The following is a 20,635-nucleotide window of genomic DNA, read 5'->3' on the forward strand; positions in this document are numbered from 1 at the left end:
TATCTAAGAACAAGTTAATTTTTAGGTGATGAGTCTTATTTTAAGTGGAAAGAGATTAGTTTTGACTAAAATTGAGACATTTTGACAAGAAATAAGACAAATATTCTTGAAAAGATTTTGAGGTTTTACAGTTTTGCCTTCTTTCTTTTGTTTTTAATACAGTGAATAGGCTTGGGGCTGAGTATTGAGACACGCACTAGCCTACTGCAATGTTGATTTTAGTCTTTTTCATTGCTGACTATAAGAATGTCGCCAGTTTTTATCCCCGCCGAGTCGCCGACCTAAAAATACGATTGTAAAAAAAACCCTTGAGGTGAAGAGAGAGGGGGAGAGGAAAAAAACAAAACACATCTGGAGGACATCTGCCGTCTGCAGTCGATGGTGAAACCTAGATAATGGGCTCTATCATGTGTCCACGGAAAAAAGGAGCAGCCGATCTCTCCACCACGCTGATAGGTATTGATTGTGACTCACAGTGAGACATCGGTAACTGCTGTCACAACATGAGGGCTCGACGACTGCAGCTCAGATATAAAGGATGCGATACGGAGATGGAGGAGGGAAAGGGAGGGAAAGGGAGGGAAAGGAGGGAGGGGTGGAGGAGTGGAGGAGTTATCATTTCATGGATATCAAAACTAGTCCCCAGCAGGTTTGGAATAATAGATCACCGAGCCGACACGCAGCGCAACCTGAACACTGCATGTTGTTGGCCTGTTGTGTGTTGTAGTTGTTGTAGTTGTGAATCTGTTCTCTTCGGTCTGATGCAGAATAAAGTCACAGTGCAGAAGTGGAGAACCGGCCTTACATCTGTCGTCGTTATTGCTTCCTTCTTCTTCTTCTTCTTCATCTTCTTCTTTGCTCTGCCTCCCGTCATTAGAGGATGAGCCGGTACAGTATCCAGCACCCGAACGCGACCCAGTGGCTCGTCCAGCTCAGCTCCGACCACTTCTGAATGGTGTGATGGGTGACATCGTCCTGTACAGTAGGGGGGGCAGCAGGATGGTGCAAAAAATATTATTTATTACCTTCATAAAAGCATCATTCATTATTTATTAGTTCTTATTTTATGAAAAAATTTAAAGATTAGGTTACAGTAGACGTCTCTCTTTTGGCTTAAAGGGATAGTTCAACATTTTGGCAAATTGGCCCATTGCCATAATCCCTATAGTCATAGCAGTAGGTTTGTTAACTTTATTTGTCAGTGCAACCTATTTTTAGAACGGCAGAGCAGAGCAGCAGGCTGCTCAGAGCTACGCTACGGAGGCTCATGGGATTTCTTGGTTTCCCTCATCAAACTCATCAAATACACAATCCCAAAACTCCAAAACGCTTTCGTGGACAAGTTGTCTGCGTGATCACCACGCTATGAGATAATAATGGAACATTACAAAACGGAGCCGTTTTCGAGGTAAATACAGGGTAAATACAGAGACTGCTTGCTGAAAAACTGTCCCTGAACGCAACGCGCATCAGTGGTTTTGCATGAATTTACCTCTAAAACAACACCATCTCGTAACGTTCCGTTATTATCTCATAGCGTGGTGAATGTGCAGGTCACAACTTGTCCACGACAGGGTTTTTGAGTTGTTGGATTGTGAATTTGATGAGTTTGATGAGGGAAACCAAGAAATCCCATTAGCCTCCGTAGCGTAGCTCTGAGCAGCTCGCGGCTCTGCTCCGCCGTTCTAAAAATAGCTTGCACCGACAATTAAAGGTAATGAACCCACTGCTATGGGATTATGGCAATGGGCCAATTTGCCAAAATGTTGACCTATCCCTTTAAGTTATATTTCTGTATAGTCTTTCACATGTTAAAGGATAATTACAGTTTTTTTTACAATCTGGACCTTATTTCTAGCATAAAACACGATCATTTACTCACCCAGATAACTTTGGTGTCTTTACAAGTCGTTCCGATGAAATTAGCTCCAGCCGAGAGCCGCGTATATCCGTATAATGGAGTCTACAGGGCAGCAGAATGCAGCCTCTAAATAACACATTATCTGCAGAGAAACTCCTTCATTTCACCAATATTTAGTTCTGATAGGCTAGTGCTATTCCCCTCTGAGTCCGGGGTTAGCTGTTATCAACATCCGGGGTCTGTAGGTTGACCTACTGACCTCTGACCTGGATGATGTCATCTCTGACCGCGGTGCAGCGCGGCTTGTTGCTACCGCTAATGCTACGGTTCGTTTCTGTGTGTTTCCGACTTGTCAGAACAAAATGAGCAGCTGGACGAAGTTCAGCTTCCACAGGCTTCCTCTCCTCAACCTGGACTCACTAAAGCTCCGGCTAGTTGAGATAAAAATGGACCCGAATGCCGAAGGAATGATTATTATCAGAATGAGCCGGCGCGGCGCTCAGAGATGACATCATCCAGTCAGAGGTCAGTAGGTCAACCTACAGACCCCGGATGTTGATAACAGCTAACCCCGGACTCAGAGGGGAATAGCACTAGCTATCATGACTAAATATTGGTGAAATGAAGGAGTTTCTCTGCAGATAATGTGTTATTTAGAGGCTGCATTCCGCTCTCTCGGCTGGAGCTAATTTCATCAGAACAACTTGTAATGACACCAAAGTTATCTGGGTGAGTAAATGATTGTATTTTATGCTAGAAATAAGGTCCAGATTGTAAAAAAAAACCCGGTAATTATCCTTTAAGTTATATTTCTGTTCTGCTTCAATAACACAACACTAGACTCTTTATTTCTGCGCATATATACGCACAGTATACATTGTAATAATAATCTCAATTGCATTTACTTGCGTCTTTGTTTTGTTATATTTATTATACTCTGTAGTTCTTTTATATGTTTTCCGACTGTTGTTTTCACTGCTGCAATGTGAGCTTCCTCTCTGGGGATCAATACAGTTTTATCTCATCTCACCTCATCCTCCTCCATATAGTCCACACTGGAGTTGAACACAGAGCCCAGGTACGTCAGGTGGAGTATTGCCAAGGCGCTAAACGCTATGTTAATGATGTATACCCATAACACCTGCAGAGGGAGAGACAAAAGCATCACGTATTGGAAAAACAAGAATTCAGTTAGTTATTGTTTTGCAGTCTGCAGGGCCCGAAAATCTCCTGATGATTTCTTGCACGAGTCTTAATGAAACAAGAGCTTGACTGTTAAGCAATAAATGGTAAATAATACCCTTAAGTCCAAAGTTTGACTTTTATTGTTGTACATTCTGTAATGCAATTTTGTAATCTTTAATCGCTAATGTTACCGAGAAATACTTCAAACCCCATTTTCAGAGGCTTTAACGGATCAATGCCTAAACAGTGATGAGAACAATAGGATCTATGTTGTCCAGTCCGTAGAGGCCGCTTCTCCTTCACATAAATCATTGTTTCCCCTCCCTGCAGCTCCCGATGTGCGGAACCAATACAACATAAGGGATTTTTTGCTGGGCATCTGCCAGTAAAGTCCTTAACTATATCAATTGATTCACGGGACCTGCTGTATTTCAATAGCAGCAGCAGATGTATTTAATTCTGGCATCGAAAAACCTGAAGTCCTGTGACTGCTCTCGTGGCTGAATGGTTAAGGCACATTTGTTTAAGTCATCTTCATATCTCCTGTTTTCCACTTGACCATCAAATAAAGGCAATAATGCAAAAATAAAAGGTCACACACTGATTTATAGTTATTAACCGTATATCTTTGATGGTTTCATTTGGGGTTCAGGTTTGGCTTTCCATTAGACATTATGAGGGGGCATAATTTCCATTTCCATCAAGTGGAGGGTAAAAATAGAAAGCCCATTTTTTTCCTGAATGTTAACTAGGCCAGAAGATCTACTAGGTAGCCCCCCTTTGAGCACCTCCTGCTCTGACACCAAGTGCCAGCAATGCCAGTGGAGTGACCATTGGCACAAATAAAATAGTTGGAGAAAACCAGGATATATAGAAAAAAAACACCATAGTCCTGTGGTCACAACTGAGATTTCTATTTGTGCTTTGTGGTTGAACATGTGTTAAAACAAAACAAAACAAATAAATCTAAATATGAGGCTAAACCCAGTTGGCAGTTGATTAGCTTAGCATAAAGTCTGGAGGCAAAAGGGGAAACAGCTACTTTGGCTAAAGCCAAAGGTAGTAAAATCCAAATGCCACTGCAGCCTGCCAAGAAATAGTCCGGTGCATAACCATGTCATATAACAATGTCACATAACATTTGGATGAATTAAACAAACAATATATTTATAGTGACAGGTGCTGGACGCCATTTTTCTTTTCTTTTTTTAATTTCTAACAAAACCAGATTATTTCCTTCTTTGTTTTTATACCATGCTAAGATAAGATAAGCTAATCACCATGGCTTCGTATTTGGTATTCAGACCTGAGAGTGGTATTGATCTTCACATTAAAGCCTCTGCAAAGAAATGACTAAGCGCATATACAAATAAATGTCAAACTCTATTCATTCATGCAAACCTGAAGAGCCAATCGCTAATGATAAACGGCTGGTAATAAAAGACCTGCTTTAGTTAGAGAAGGAAGAGAAAGGCGCATTTTTTTTACCTTTTTGTTCTTGTGAGTGCAGTTTGGTGGACATTTCCTTGACAGCACACAGGCATTGAAAATGGCTGCGAGCCTCTTCCGCAACACTACAACAACAACAACACAAACACAAACCAAAACCAAGACCAAAGCATTAAAATGAAGCTCTTCTCCAACAACCCTGGGAGATAAATTACAAGTATACTGCGGCGAACACAAACAGCGTGCAATTAACCGTTACTGCAAAGCCAAGCACTTTCTCTAAATGGAAAGGTCCTAATGTGACAAAGAGACAACATTAGGTCGACTCTACCGTGCTCGATGTACGTGATGAAGCCCAGAGATATCAGCACTGCACCCAGATGAAAACTCAGACCCTACCAAACACACAAACCACACACACACACATGCACAGGAGTTGGAATTTAAAATACAATCCACTTGTTGACACATAGCGTAATTGCTTTGGTAATGGTACTCACGTGCAGAAGGGCGCTGGCTGTGTATGTCACCATGATGGCAGAGAATGTCCCAAATTTGAGAGCGCTCTTAAAAACATCTGTGGGGGGATGGATGAGGGGGGGGGGGGGCATCAGCTTGCATGAGTGTCTCTTTAAATGAGCCATTATCATTCCATTCATAATGAGAACCAAGAACAACAACAGCTGCTGCTGCTGCCGCCGTGCCGTGCGTTAAAACTCACAAGTGTGCAGAAAGCGAGACATGGGCAGATTCCATGACGTTACCACCTCCACCATCGACCGGGGGAACTCGATATTCAGCGGCTTGGACACAGTCATGTCCCTATGGAGCAAAAAAAAAAAAAAAGGGCGGTAAAAGACAAGAGAGACACTAGAGGTGAATAGGGTAAACATTTTAAATAACAGATATCACCATGAAACTTCCCAAGTTTATCACTACATTAAGACAAATATTTTTTGTATTACAAGTTTTGTCAAATTGTATGTTTAAATATGTAAATGAGGTAATATTTGATGAAATATGAGCTATTTTGCATACATTTCCAGAACCGAAATCTGAACAATTATGGATAAAGCCACTTTCAAAATTCTTGTTTTATTTTGTTGACATATTAGAGTCAGAAGTTTTTCACAGAGGAGGATTTTGGATATCTCTTTTCATCACTTTGTAAATGAGAAAATACTGTCACTAGCCCTAAAAAAAATCAAATTTCACCCTGTTTTTAGGAATAAAATGTTGTATAAATCAGGCTGTGAATGAATATATAAACAACCCTCTGTAAAAACCTTCAGAATATAGACAGGATAAACTGGAAGGTTTGGTGTCTCTAAGTGCTGCTGAAGTGGAGATTTCTAGCTCAGAGTCTGAGGAAAACTCATTTTGAGAAAACAGCCTTTAAAGACTTGTACTGTAAAATTCCATAGATTGTTAATGTAAATCAAACTTTTACGATTGGTTGCGGATACAAAGGAAATGACAATTTTTGGAGCCTACATCGTTGTTCAGGAGAGAGAGAGCTTTACAATGACACCTGACACTGTATGTCACAGTAGCTGTTAACTTTTGGCGAATTTAGGAGAAATCTACCCACAATAGAAGACAAAATTAAGTAAAATAACCACTTAATGTGGATTTTCTACCATTTCTTTTGACTTTTCTGAGAGAATACATGTTAAGGAAGAAAAATAGCCCCCAAAAAAGTGATCAGTGCATGAAAAAACAGTGTTTTTGCCTGTATAGTGTCTCGCCTCGTGTGGATAAAGAGAATCACATTACTGTATATGTTCATATTACACATTTTATGTTCTGACCATTTGAGGTTTTCTTTCTCCTCGGTGAAGCCCGCTCCAGCCAGAGTGGCGGTCGTCTCGCTGAAGTAACCGACAAAATAGTTGCTGAAGTGGAAAGACATTGTGTTCTCATACGCCAGCAACCACCTAATGTAAAAGGCCATTAAAGAAGAAAAGAAAAGAAGAAAAGAAAGAAAAAAAGGGCAAGATATTAAATTGCATTGCATTTCATGTAAATTCAAACTTAATGATTTAATTATTCAATAAAATAAAAATGACATACTTTGGCAGCGTGCCTCTGAGACGCAGTAGAATAAAGAGAGGGGTTGTAACAGTTAATGTTAGCGACAGTTATACAATCTTTTATCGACTTGCCATGATGATCTATACTGCACGTAACGTCTCACCACGGTTGTCACGATGGTGAGACAGGTGTTGGGGAATGAGCAGGGGGAGAGACAGGTGTCCGGGCGGGAACACATGTTTCTGCACATAGAGAGGTGGGGGGAGGTGGATACATGCAGGAAAGGTAAAAAAAAAAAAAAAAAAAAAAGGTGAAGCACAAATGGTGAGCAGATGATAAGCATGCTGTGAAAGAAGAGCAAAATACAAGGAGGAGAGCATGTTTACAACGTTTGGAGTCACTGAGGTGGACGATTGATTGATTACCTGATCTTCCTCCTCTTTTTGCTGCGAACAAAGACAGATCCATAAGTGATTAGAAAACAAAGAAATCCAGACGTAAACAGAGATTTTGACTTCATGCTCCGCTCACCTTCGTAGCATCTTGTCTCCGTAGACAGGGATGAAATAAGGGAAGAGGTATGGAGCCACGCAGTTGGAAACACAAGGCACACCTGGCTCTTCACCCAGCTCGCGGAGACTTTGAAAAACCACGAAAGTTCTGAGGAAAAGGGAGAGAAAAAAGAGCCAAAGATTTAAAGGGATAGTTCAACATTTTGGCAAATTGGCCCATTGCTATAATCCCTATAGTTTTAGGAGTAGATTCATTACCTTTAATTGTCGGTGCAAGCTATTTTTAGAACGGCGGAGCAGAGCCGCGAGCTGCTCCGAGCTACGCTACGGAGGCTCATGAGATTTCCTGTTTTTTTTTCTCATCAAACTCATCAAATACACAATCCAACAACTCCACAATGCTCTGGTGGACAAGTTGTGACCTGCACATTCACCACACTATGAGACAGAGTTGTTTTCCAGGCAAATGCAGAGACTGATGATGAAAAACTGCCCCCGACAGGAACGTGCATCAGCGGTTTTGCATGAATTTCCCTCTAAAACAACTCTGTCTGGTAACGTTATGTTATTATCTCATAGCGTGGTGAATGTGCAGGTCACAACTTGTCCACCAGAGCGTTTTGGAGTTGTTGGATTGTGTATTTGATGAGTTTGATGAGGGAAACCAAGAAACCCCATGAGCCTCCGTAGCGTAGCTCTGAGCAGCTCATGGCTCTGCTCCGCCGTTCTAAAAACAGCTTGCACCGACAATTAAAGGTAACAAACCTACTGCTATGACTATATGGCAATGGGCCAATTTGCCAAAATGTTGAACTATCCTTTTAAATCTTTGGCTCTTTTTTCTCTCCCTTTTCCTCAGAACCTTTCGTGGTTTTTCAAAGTCTCCGCGAGCTGGGTGAAGAGCCAGGTGTGCCTTGTTGTTTCCAACTGCGTGGCTCCATACCTCTTCCCTTATTTCATCCCTGTCTACGGAGACAAGATGCTACGAAGGTGAGCGGAGCATGAAGTCAAAATCTCTGTTTACGTCTGGATTTCTTTGTTTTCTAATCACTTATGGATCTGTCTTTGTTCGCAGCAAAAAGAGGAGGAAGATCAGGTAATCAATCAATCGTCCACCTCAGTGACTCCAAACGTTGTAAACATGCTCTCCTCCTTGTATTTTGCTCTTCTTTCACAGCATGCTTATCATCTGCTCACCATTTGTGCTTCACCTTTTTTTTTTTTTTTTTTTTTTACCTTTCCTGCATGTATCCACCTCCCCCCACCTCTCTATGTGCAGAAACATGTGTTCCCGCCCGGACACCTGTCTCTCCCCCTGCTCATTCCCCCAACACCTGTCTCACCATCGTGACAACCGTGGTGAGACGTTACGTGCAGTATAGATCATCTCATGGCAAGTCGATAAAAGATTGTATAACTGTCGCTAACATTAACTGTTACAACCCCTCTCTTTATTCTACTGCGTCTCAGAGGCACGCTGCCAAAGTATGTCATTTTTATTTTATTGAATAATTAAATCATTAAGTTTGAATTTACATGAAATGCAATGCAATTTAATATCTTGCCCTTTTTTTCTTTCTTTTCTTCTTTTCTTTTCTTCTTTAATGGCCTTTTACATTAGGTGGTTGCTGGCGTATGAGAACACAATGTCTTTCCACTTCAGCAACTATTTTGTCGGTTACTTCAGCGAGACGACCGCCACTCTGGCTGGAGCGGGCTTCACCGAGGAGAAAGAAAACCTCAAATGGTCAGAACATAAAATGTGTAATATGAACATATACAGTAATGTGATTCTCTTTATCCACACGAGGCGAGACACTATACAGGCAAAAACACTGTTTTTTCATGCACTGATCAACTTTTTTGGGGGCTATTTTTCTTCCTTAACATGTATTCTCTCAGAAAAGTCAAAAGAAATGGTAGAAAATCCACATTAAGGTGGTTATTTTACTTAATTTTGTCTTCTATTGTGGGTAGATTTCTCCTAAATTCGCCAAAAGTTAACAGCTACTGTGACATACAGTGTCAGGTGTCATTGTAAAGCTCTCTCTCTCCTGAACAACGATGTAGGCTCCAAAAATTGTCATTTCCTTTGTATCCGCAACCAATCGTAAAAGTTTGATTTACATTAACAATCTATGGAATTTTACAGTACAAGTCTTTAAAGGCTGTTTTCTCAAAATGAGTTTTTCCTCAGACTCTGAGCCTGAAATCTCCACTTCAGCAGCACTTACAGACACCGAACCTTCCAGTTTTATTCCTGTCTATATTCTGAAGGTTTTTACAGGGGGGATTGTTGATATATCATTCGCAGCCTGATTTATACAACATTTTATTCCTAAAAACAGGGTGAAATTTGATTGTTTTTTTAGGGCTGGTGACAGTATTTTCTCATTTACAAAGTGATAAAAAGAGATATCCAAAATCCCCTCTGTAAAAACTTCTGACTCTCATATGTCAACAAAATAAAACAAGAATTTTGAAAGTGGCTTTATCCATAATTGTTCAGATTTCGGTTCTGGAAATGTATGCAAAATAGCTCATATTTCATCAAATATTGCCTCATTTACATATTTAAACATACAATTTGACAAAACTTGTAATACAAAAAATATTTGTCTTAATGTGAGTGATAAACTTGGGAAGTTTCATGGTGATATCTGTTAGTTAAATGTTTTTTACCCTATTCACCTGTAGTGTCTCTCTTGTCTTTTACCACCCTTTTTTCTTTTTCTTTTTGCTCCATAGGGACATGACTGTGTCCAAGCCGCTGAATATCGAGTTCCCCCGGTCGATGGTGGAGGTGGTAACGTCATGGAATCTGCCCATGTCTCGCTTTCTGCACACCTGTGAGTTTTAACGCACGGCGGCAGCGGCGGCAGCAGCAGCAGCTGTTGTTGTTCTTGGTTCTCATTATGAATGGAATGATAATGGCTCATTTAAAGAGACACTCATGCAAGCTGATGCTCCCCCCCCCCCATCCATCCATCCCCCCACAGATGTTTTTAAGAGCGCTCTCAAATTTGGGACATTCTCTGCCATCATGGTGACATACACAGCCAGCGCCCTTCTGCACGTGAGTACCATTACCAAAGCAATTACGCTATGTGTCAACAAGTGGATTGTATTTTAGATTCCAACTCCTGTGCATGTGTGTGTGTGTGTTTGTGTGTTTGGTAGGGTCTGAGTTTTCATCTGGGCGCAGTGCTGATATCTCTGGGCTTCATCACGTACATCGAGCACGGTAAGAGTCGACCTAATGTTGTCTCTTTGTCACATTAGGACCTTTCCATTTAGAGAAAGTGCTTGGCTTTGCAGTAACGGTTAATTGCACGCTGTTTGTGTTCGCCGCAGTATACTTGTAATTTATCTCCCAGGGTTGTTGGAGAAGAGCTTCATTTTAATGCTTTGGTCTTGGTCTTGGTTTTGTGTTTGTGTTGTTGTTGTTGTAGTGTTGCGGAAGAGGCTCGCAGCCATTTTCAATGCCTGTGTGCTGTCAAGGAAATGTCCGCCAAACTGCACTCACAAGAACAAAAAGGTAAAAAAAATGCGCCTTTCTCTTCCTTCTCTAACTAAAGAAGCTCTTTTATTACCAGCCGTTTATCATTAGCGATTGGCTCTTCAGGTTTGCATGAATGAATAGAGTTTGACATTTATTTGTATATGCGCTTAGTCATTTCTTTGCAGAGGCTTTAATGTGAAGATCAATACCACTCTCAGGTCTGAATACCAAATACAAAGCCATGGTGATTAGCTTATCTTATCTTAGCATGGTATAAAAACTAAGAGAAGGAAATAATCTGGTTTTGTTAGAAATTAAAAAAGAAAGAAAAATGGCGTCCAGCACCAGTCACTATAAATATATTGTTTGTTTAATTCATCCAAATGTTATGTGACATTGTTATATGACATGGTTATGCACCGGACTATTTCTTGGCAGGCTGCAGTGGCATTTGGATTTTACTACCTTTGGCTTTAGCCAAACTAGCTGTTTCCCCTTTTGCCTCCAGACTTTATGCTAAGCTAATCAACTGCCAACTGGGTTTAGCCTCATATTTAGATGTATTTGTTTTGTTTTGTTTTAACACATGTTCAACCACAAAGCACAAATAGAAATCTCAGTTGTGACCACAGGACTGTGGTGTTTTTTTCTATATATCCTGGTTTTCTTCCAACTATTCTATTTGTGCCAATGGTCACTCCACTGGCATTGCTGGCACTTGGTGTCAGAGCAGGAGGTGCTCAAAGGGGGGCTACCTAGTAGATCTTCTGGCCTAGTTAACATTCAGGAAAAAAATGGGCTTTCTATTTTTACCCTCCACTTGATGGAAATGAAAATTATGCCCCCTCATAATGTCTAATGGAAAGCCAAACCTGAACCCCAAATGAAACCATCAAAGATATACAGTTAATAACTATAAATCAGTGTGTGTCCTTTTATTTTTGCATTATTGCCTTTATTTGATGGTCAACAGTGGAAAACAGGAGATATGAAGATTACTTAAAACAAATGTGCCTTAACCATTCAGCCACGAGAGCAGTCACAGGACTTCAGGTTTTTCGATGCCAGAATTAAATACATCTGCTGCTGCTATTGAAATACAGCAGCTCCCGTGAATCAATTGATATAGTTAAGGAGTTTACTGGCGAGATGCCCGGCAAAAAATCCCTTATGTTGTATTGGTTCCGCACATCGGGAGCTGCAGGGAGGGGAAACAATGATTTATGTGAAGGAGAAGCGGCCTCTACGGACTGGACAACATAGATCCTATTGTTCTCATCACTGTTTAGGCATTGATCCGTTAAAGCCTCTGAAAATAATGGGGTTTGAAGTATTTCTCGGTAACATTAGCGATTAAAGATTACAAAATTGCATTACAGAATGTACAACAATAAAAGTCAAACTTTGGACTTAAGGGTATTATTTACCATTTATTGCTTAACAGTCAAGCTCTTGTTTCATTAAGACTCGTGCAAGAAATCATCAGGAGATTTTCGGGCCCTGTGCAGGCTGCAAAACAATAACTAACTGAATTCCTTGTTTTTCCAATACGTGATGCTTTTGTCTCTCCCTCTGCAGGTGTTATGGGTATACATCATTAACATTGCGTTTAGCGCCTTGGCAATACTCCACCTGACGTACCTGGGCTCTGTGTTCAACTCCAGTGTGGACTATATGGAGGAGGATGAGGTGAGATGAGATAAAACTGTATTGATCCCCAGAGAGGAAGCTCACATTGCAGCAGTGAAAACAACGGTCGGAAACATATAAAAGAACTACAGAGTATAATAAATATACAAAACAAAGACGCAAGTGAATGCAATTGAGATTATTATTACAATGCATATACTGTGCGTGTATATATGCGCAGAAATAAAGAGTCTAGTGTTGTGTTATTGAAGCAGAACAGAAATATAACTTAAAGGATAATTACCGTTTTTTTTTTACAATCTGGACCTTATTTCTAGCATAAAATACAATCATTTACTCACCCAGATAACTTTGGTGTCATTACAAGTTGTTCTGATGAAATTAGCTCCAGCCGAGAGAGCGGAATGCAGCCTCTAAATAACACATTATCTGCAGAGAAACTCCTTCATTTCACCAATATTTAGTTCTGATAGGCTAGTGCTATTCCCCTCTGAGTCCGGGGTTAGCTGTTATCAACATCCGGGGTCTGTAGGTTGACCTACTGACCTCTGACCTGGATGATGTCATCTCTGAGCGCCGCGCGGCTCATTCTGATAATAATCATTCTGCTTCGGCATTCGGGTCCATTTTTATCTCAACTAGCCGGAGCTTTAGTGAGTCCAGGTTGAGGAGAGGAAGCCTGTGGAAGCTGAACTTCGTCCAGCTGCTCATTTTGTTCTGACAAGTCGGAAACACACAGAAACGAACCGTAGCATTAGCGGTAGCAACAAGCCGCGCTGCACCGCGGTCAGAGATGACATCATCCAGGTCAGAGGTCAGTAGGTCAACCTACAGACCCCGGATGTTGATAACAGCTAACCCCGGACTCAGAGGGGAATAGCACTAGCCTATCAGAACTAAATATTGGTGAAATGAAGGAGTTTCTCTGCAGATAATGTGTTATTTAGAGGCTGCATTCTGCTGCCCTGTAGACTCCATTATACGGATATACGCGGCTCTCGGCTGGAGCTAATTTCATCGGAACGACTTGTAAAGACACCAAAGTTATCTGGGTGAGTAAATGATCGTGTTTTATGCTAGAAATAAGGTCCAGATTGTAAAAAAAACTGTAATTATCCTTTAACATGTGAAAGACTATACAGAAATATAACTTAAAGGGATAGGTCAACATTTTGGCAAATTGGCCCATTGCCATAATCCCATAGCAGTGGGTTCATTACCTTTAATTGTCGGTGCAAGCTATTTTTAGAACGGCGGAGCAGAGCCGCGAGCTGCTCAGAGCTACGCTACGGAGGCTAATGGGATTTCTTGGTTTCCCTCATCAAACTCATCAAATTCACAATCCAACAACTCAAAAACCCTGTCGTGGACAAGTTGTGACCTGCACATTCACCACGCTATGAGATAATAACGGAACGTTACGAGATGGTGTTGTTTTAGAGGTAAATTCATGCAAAACCACTGATGCGCGTTGCGTTCAGGGACAGTTTTTCAGCAAGCAGTCTCTGTATTTACCCTGTATTTACCTCGAAAACGGCTCCGTTTTGTAATGTTCCATTATTATCTCATAGCGTGGTGATCACGCAGACAACTTGTCCACGAAAGCGTTTTGGAGTTTTGGGATTGTGTATTTGATGAGTTTGATGAGGGAAACCAAGAAATCCCATGAGCCTCCGTAGCGTAGCTCTGAGCAGCCTGCTGCTCTGCTCTGCCGTTCTAAAAATAGGTTGCACTGACAAATAAAGTTAACAAACCTACTGCTATGACTATAGGGATTATGGCAATGGGCCAATTTGCCAAAATGTTGAACTATCCCTTTAAGCCAAAAGAGAGACGTCTACTGTAACCTAATCTTTAAATTTTTTCATAAAATAAGAACTAATAAATAATGAATGATGCTTTTATGAAGGTAATAAATAATATTTTTTGCACCATCCTGCTGCCCCCCCTACTGTACAGGACGATGTCACCCATCACACCATTCAGAAGTGGTCGGAGCTGAGCTGGACGAGCCACTGGGTCGCGTTCGGGTGCTGGATACTGTACCGGCTCATCCTCTAATGACGGGAGGCAGAGCAAAGAAGAAGATGAAGAAGAAGAAGAAGAAGGAAGCAATAACGACGACAGATGTAAGGCCGGTTCTCCACTTCTGCACTGTGACTTTATTCTGCATCAGACCGAAGAGAACAGATTCACAACTACAACAACTACAACACACAACAGGCCAACAACATGCAGTGTTCAGGTTGCGCTGCGTGTCGGCTCGGTGATCTATTATTCCAAACCTGCTGGGGACTAGTTTTGATATCCATGAAATGATAACTCCTCCACTCCTCCACCCCTCCCTCCTTTCCCTCCCTTTCCCTCCCTTTCCCTCCTCCATCTCCGTATCGCATCCTTTATATCTGAGCTGCAGTCGTCGAGCCCTCATGTTGTGACAGCAGTTACCGATGTCTCACTGTGAGTCACAATCAATACCTATCAGCGTGGTGGAGAGATCGGCTGCTCCTTTTTTCCGTGGACACATGATAGAGCCCATTATCTAGGTTTCACCATCGACTGCAGACGGCAGATGTCCTCCAGATGTGTTTTGTTTTTTTCCTCTCCCCCTCTCTCTTCACCTCAAGGGTTTTTTTTACAATCGTATTTTTAGGTCGGCGACTCGGCGGGGATAAAAACTGGCGACATTCTTATAGTCAGCAATGAAAAAGACTAAAATCAACATTGCAGTAGGCTAGTGCGTGTCTCAATACTCAGCCCCAAGCCTATTCACTGTATTAAAAACAAAAGAAAGAAGGCAAAACTGTAAAACCTCAAAATCTTTTCAAGAATATTTGTCTTATTTCTTGTCAAAATGTCTCAATTTTAGTCAAAACTAATCTCTTTCCACTTAAAATAAGACTCATCACCTAAAAATTAACTTGTTCTTAGATAATTTTCACTTGTTTCAAACAAATTTTCAATTGAAATAAGTAGAATAATCTGCCAGTGAAAGCAGGTTTTTTGTGCTTGTAATAAGGAAGAAAAACTTGCTCCACTATCAGATTTTTCTACTTATTTCAAGTGAAAATATGCTAGAAAAAGCGTCTTATTTTTTAGTATAATTAGATTTGTTTTGACTAGAAATTACATTTTTACTAGAAATAAGACAAATATTCTTGGTAAGATGTTTGAGTTTTTTTTTCCAGGCAGGCGTAAATAAATAGAGCATTTATTTACTGGGAACTATTTTCAATAGCAGATCAATACACACACGTTTGGCGCTATGTGGTGACTATTTATGACGACAGAACAGAGAATGAGTAATTGACTCAAAATAAACTACACCGCCCATGTTCGCTGTAATGAAGGAACGTGTCACCCAGCGCGCCACTGTGCACTCATTAATATGTTTTAGACAACAATGGAGGAAGAAATAAGCTATATCGAGCTCTGGTTACTGAGACAACAGTGTTTTGGTCTTTTCATGGGATATGTTGGCAATAAAAAAAAAATATATATATAGTATATATATAGAGAGAGATAATAGAGCATGTGTAAGACAAGAGAGTTTACTTTTGACTGAAAAGAGCACAGGTTATGGTTATTAGGCAGCAATTTTTAATCGTCGCTGACAATGATTTTCCCCCGTTTGTGAGTTTTAGATGAAGAAAATGAATCAGTTTAGAAATGATACTTTTGTGGTGCAGTTTCATAATAGTGTTTGTATTTCATTTATTTGGATGATTTCCCTTCGAATCGAACTTTTGCTTTGCTTAGAGAAGGTCTTATTAGTTATTTGTGAACATTTGGGGGAAATAAAAAAACTCTTTCACTCTTTAGTATTAGGGTAAAAACAAAAAAAACAAAGGTTTAGAATCAGGGTATTACACATGTGTCACTGTAGAGCAAAAACTTTGAACTTAACTATTCCTATTTCATATTACAGAGTCGAGATGAGATCACACAGAACACTATATTAAATATTTATCCTCAAGTTCAGATTTTTCTTTATTACTCTTCTGCTTTTAACGACGCGTTTATGTGATCGATGGTGATTGCCTGGTGAAAGAACACGAGCGTCTGTATCAGATCGTGATCGCATTCAGTCTGAACTATCTTTGTTAAACCTGTAGAGCGTCAAAAGGATTCGCTTCTTGACTCAGATGTGGTGTTTTATTTTGTTTTTTGTTGTTTTTTTAGAGTATAGAGCCTGAATGTTCGTTCATGCCCGACAGCAAGTGCTCAGTCTCCGCAGACCCAACTCCGCTCAATCTAATGAGTATTTTTTTTACTAGTCTGATATTTTACTTTTAAGCTTTTTTTTTCTCCCCCTGTAAATGTGAAGGCACTGATACACCTGTGATATTTTTATAAAATTTTACATGAAACCGGATTGTTGTCTTTGTTTGATTCCAAGATGTGATGATAAGAGGCTTAAAGCAGAAGTAAGTGGTCCGGTCGTTTTCGCTAATGCTGCGTTCCAGGTAGGCTTTTGAAATCGTAAATTACAGCTTCAAGTCACAACTTACGACTTTGTAGCGTTCCAGGCAACCCACTCGTGTTTTTCCGACCTGTTTTACCGGTGAAAGTCACTATAACGGCCACTCGTAACTTCCGACCCGTGAACTCGTACCAGATCAAACTGGTACAACTTCACAGGTCGGAAAAACAGGAGTTACGAGTTGCCTTGAACGCACCATAACAGTCCTTTACTTTACTTTTCTTTATTTATTTCTCACGACCACGCAAGTGGTATGGAGCACAAACAATAAAACAGTACAAATAATCATCCCTATGTCACCACATTCACGGCGTCCCTTGGCTGCACACACAGCCCTGCATGCCGTTCTCTCTCCTCATTGGATAAAAACTGTAGGATACAAGGAAAGTTTTCTCCTCGGCTCAGAGCAGAGCAGAGGGACTGACAGACCCGTGTTTCGGTCCAAACACTCTATGTAAGTGATTGCTGTCGGAAGATATAACTATTTAAGACTTATATTAACACAAATATATCACTTACTTCTGCTTTAACCTTCGTCTTGTGTCAGCTTTCTGCTACCATCTATGGTGTTTTAAATCAGCTGTAAAATACACTAAGAACAATTTTTTTTTCATCCAATTTGTTTTTCTTCTCTTGGTTGCATTGTCAGGCTTCATTATCCATGAAAATATTAGTTTAAATATTTTTGGTGTGGCTCCCTTGTCTTCAATTGAACCTTCCCATTGTCAGCTTTCTGCTACCATCTATGGTGTTCGGGTCGGTTTTGACCCGAGTCTTAAATCAGCTGTAAAACACACTAAAACAATGATTTATCATCCCATTTGTTTCTCATCTCTTGGTTACATTGTTCGGCTTCCTTATCCATGAAAAGGTTGGTTTTGCACTTATGATTTCAGTTTTAACTCTCATTATTGTTCTTATCGTTATAACTGGGTCAAAATTGACCCTAACGACACAAATGTCATAATTTTTTGGAGCATTTTAGAATTTTGTGAACATTTTTTTTTTGTTTAAATAGAGGTTCCTGACAAAGTCAAAAAGCCTTGATGCTATAAACAAATTTATGTGGTACTTTTATGCATTTAAAACCTGAAAACGGGGTCACTGTTGACCCGAGAAGCATTAACACAGAAGGCAGAGACAGATCATGTGGGTTTGCTGTAAGAAATAGCTGTTTATTCGATTCATCATTATTTACAAGAAGGATGGTTGGACTGTTAGACAGCCAATCGTGGTGGTATGAAGGAGAAGAGGAGGAGGAGGGAGTGTTGGGGAAAGAAAGAGGGTAACAAACTGTTGTTTTTGCTCAAAGCAATGGTCCGGTTTAACCAGGAGTCTGTTTCTGAGCGAACAGTGAAGGGATAGAGGAAGGGAGGAATGGGATGGAAGAGAGGAGAGGAGAGGAGGAACAGAGGTCGAACAACAGATGGTGATGGATGGAGATCGTCGGGTTCACTTTCTGCCTCTGTGAGAGGTGAGCAGATGTTGTAGTGGAGGGGCTACACAACAGCCCCAGTCTGCAGGCTCAGGAGGAAAAGAAGGGGAGGAAAGAAGGGGAGGGGGAGAGGAAACCCCCCCCCCTCAGCCCTGTCTGCCCCGAGGACCCCCGTGTTTACGACGGCAGGACCCCAGCAGCGTCTCCAAAGCCATCTTCACAAACGCCTGGAAGTTATTGCTTCTCTCCCTTCGGCTGTCCTGCGAGGGGACGAGACACAGACAGATACCTTCACTGGGGACACAGCAGCAATCAACAGCAAAAACACAACCTGCCCCAATGCCCCCTCCCCAAAAATACCCCACTGAGGGACCTGTGTCCTGCAGCATGGGTCACACTTTTAGCGTTCGAGCACAAAATCTGATGCTGTATGGGTAAAACAACATGGAAAAAAAAGTCAGGGATCGTGTCCCCGTTCATATAAATGCTTACCTCCTTGCTTCTTGTTATCATCTCCTTTCTGATCACCTTTCTTCGGCTGCTCTTTAGGACTCTGAGGTTGCTGGAAAAATAAAGTAAATATATATATATATAAGTGAAACATTTACAGATTGAGATTTTGAAAAAAGAAAAAGAGCATTTTAGACCAGTAATGACTTTCCTACCTTGGTAGTTGACTTCTTGTCCGACTTATTACCTGAAAATAGTGGACATGTTCATGTGTAAGTTAAACATTTTACTCACTTTAAACACTGCATTGAACATGTTTTTGGTTTTTTCTCCCAAATTTTGTTAGAAATTACATTCTGTTTTAACACTACTCACCTTTCGTTCCTGGCATTTTGGCTGTAGTCCAGAGGCTGTGCTAGTTTCTGAGAATGCTGTGCTTAATCTCGTGTTCGACTCGGTCATTTATGGCCCGTGCTTGTGAATGGGTCCGTCACTGGGGCCCCTTCGAGAAAGAGCACGGCGAACAAGCAAAGAGCCCCGTCAGCTGAGCAGCACGCCCCGCAGCCCTGCAGGTCTTTGCTGAGCCAGGCGAAACCTCAGAGCTGACCTTGTAATACTGCCATTGTGAACCCACTGGAACTGTGTGTTCACCTATTGTCCATGACAAGAAAGCACTTCCATCATGTTACAGGCGAGGTGTAATGGTGTAATTCACTCCCTTTCTTTTTTTCATGTCAACTGGTTCATGGATAACGTTTCTTTTTTTCTTCTTCTTTTTTCACCCTCATTGGATGAAGGATTTTTATTCCTAATGGGAAGATTTTGTTGCTATACATGTGACAGTTAGTCTTCAGGGCAGTCAGTCAGCACTATAAAAGGAGATTATAGCCAGGATCATTATGTGATGCAGGATCATTATGCGATGCTCTAATCTGCATGCTGTGCAGTTTTCATTGTGTGGACTATAGTGAAGTATTGCTTTATGTCCCTTAAGGACCCTGTGGTCCCTTAAGAGATCACAATATGAATGTCAGAGGTAATCATGGTTTGCATGTATGTGGGAGGGTAAATATAAAGAGAATAATCTATAATTTATCATATTGTTTTTTTAATCACATAATAATAATAACTTTATTGATATAGCACCTTTAAAAACACAAGTTTACAAAGTGCTTGACAAGTGACAAGGGCCATCAAACTATAAGAGAAAGACCGCCCAGGCAATACAGCAACACAATAGTAACAACAAATTGAAACCAGGAGGACTCAAATTAAAATGCGGGATGCAGTTAATTAGATAAAATAAATAAAAAAAGGGGGATATGATAAAGGGAGATAACATGAGATGATAAAAGAATAGATGAGATAAAAGGGTTGAAACAGAAGAAGGTATAAAGTAAAACTAAGAGCATATGATCATCTGGTCATCTGACTAAAACTATAGGTGATAGAAAGAAGAGGATGACATCACATAAAAGCAAGTCTGTAAAAGTGGGTTTTGAGAAGTGATTAAAAACCCATGAAGCAATGACGTTGGAAATAAACTTTTTCTTTTTTGTGCTGGTGGTCTGTTGAATAAAATAATGCGATTTACTGGATTAAACAGAAGCCTGAGTGTAAATTAAAACGCAGTGAGTCATCATGTGAGTTGAGTTTTTTGTGTGTGTATATATATATATATATATATATATATATATATATATATATATATATATATATATATATATATATATATATATATATATATATATATATATATATAGGCTATAGGTTTTTTTCCCCCTTTATTCATATCAAACACAGCAACACATTATAGCCTACAGTTTCAATCAAATGAAAAAAGAGAAATGATGAACTAGATAAACCTGTAAACAATGTAAAAGCTAATATTGAAATACATAGCTAAACAAAAAATAAATAGATGAATGATTAAATGAAAAGGAATGAAGCAGAAACAAATGAATAAATAAACAGATAGATGCTAAACCATGTGAGTTTAGTTCATGTGGCTCCACATCAGTAGTGTGACTGTGACGTCATGTGTTCCACGGCGTCACGTGACCTGACCGGAAGA

The 20,635-nt window shown here is 40.4% G+C and overlaps 1 protein-coding gene and 1 pseudogene across 2 annotated transcripts; one reads left to right on the forward strand and one right to left on the reverse strand.

Annotated features, from left to right (window-relative positions):
- Window positions 1-873: 873 nt before the first annotated feature.
- LOC310988705 (protein-serine O-palmitoleoyltransferase porcupine-like) lies at window positions 874-7,178 on the reverse strand (annotated as a pseudogene). The gene is made up of 9 exons: window positions 7,061-7,178; window positions 6,955-6,975; window positions 6,307-6,432; window positions 5,217-5,317; window positions 4,996-5,072; window positions 4,827-4,890; window positions 4,535-4,620; window positions 2,892-3,002; window positions 874-975 (listed from the first exon to the last, which is right to left on the reverse strand). The product of its transcript is annotated as a protein-serine O-palmitoleoyltransferase porcupine-like (transcript).
- Window positions 7,179-7,846: 668 nt separating this feature from the next.
- Window positions 7,847-14,254, forward strand: LOC310988875 (protein-serine O-palmitoleoyltransferase porcupine-like; the record flags this gene model as incomplete). Its single annotated transcript, XM_083975679.1, has 9 exons — window positions 7,847-8,031; window positions 8,117-8,137; window positions 8,663-8,788; window positions 9,790-9,890; window positions 10,041-10,117; window positions 10,222-10,285; window positions 10,494-10,579; window positions 12,122-12,232; window positions 14,153-14,254. 9 exons carry the CDS (start codon window positions 7,847-7,849, stop codon window positions 14,252-14,254), a joined length of 873 nt encoding a protein of 290 aa, XP_083831805.1.
- Window positions 14,255-20,635: the final 6,381 nt, after the last annotated feature.

This window comes from Trachurus trachurus (assembly GCF_905171665.1).
Source record: "Trachurus trachurus genome assembly, chromosome: 7".
Lineage (NCBI taxonomy): Eukaryota > Metazoa > Chordata > Actinopteri > Carangiformes > Carangidae > Trachurus > Trachurus trachurus.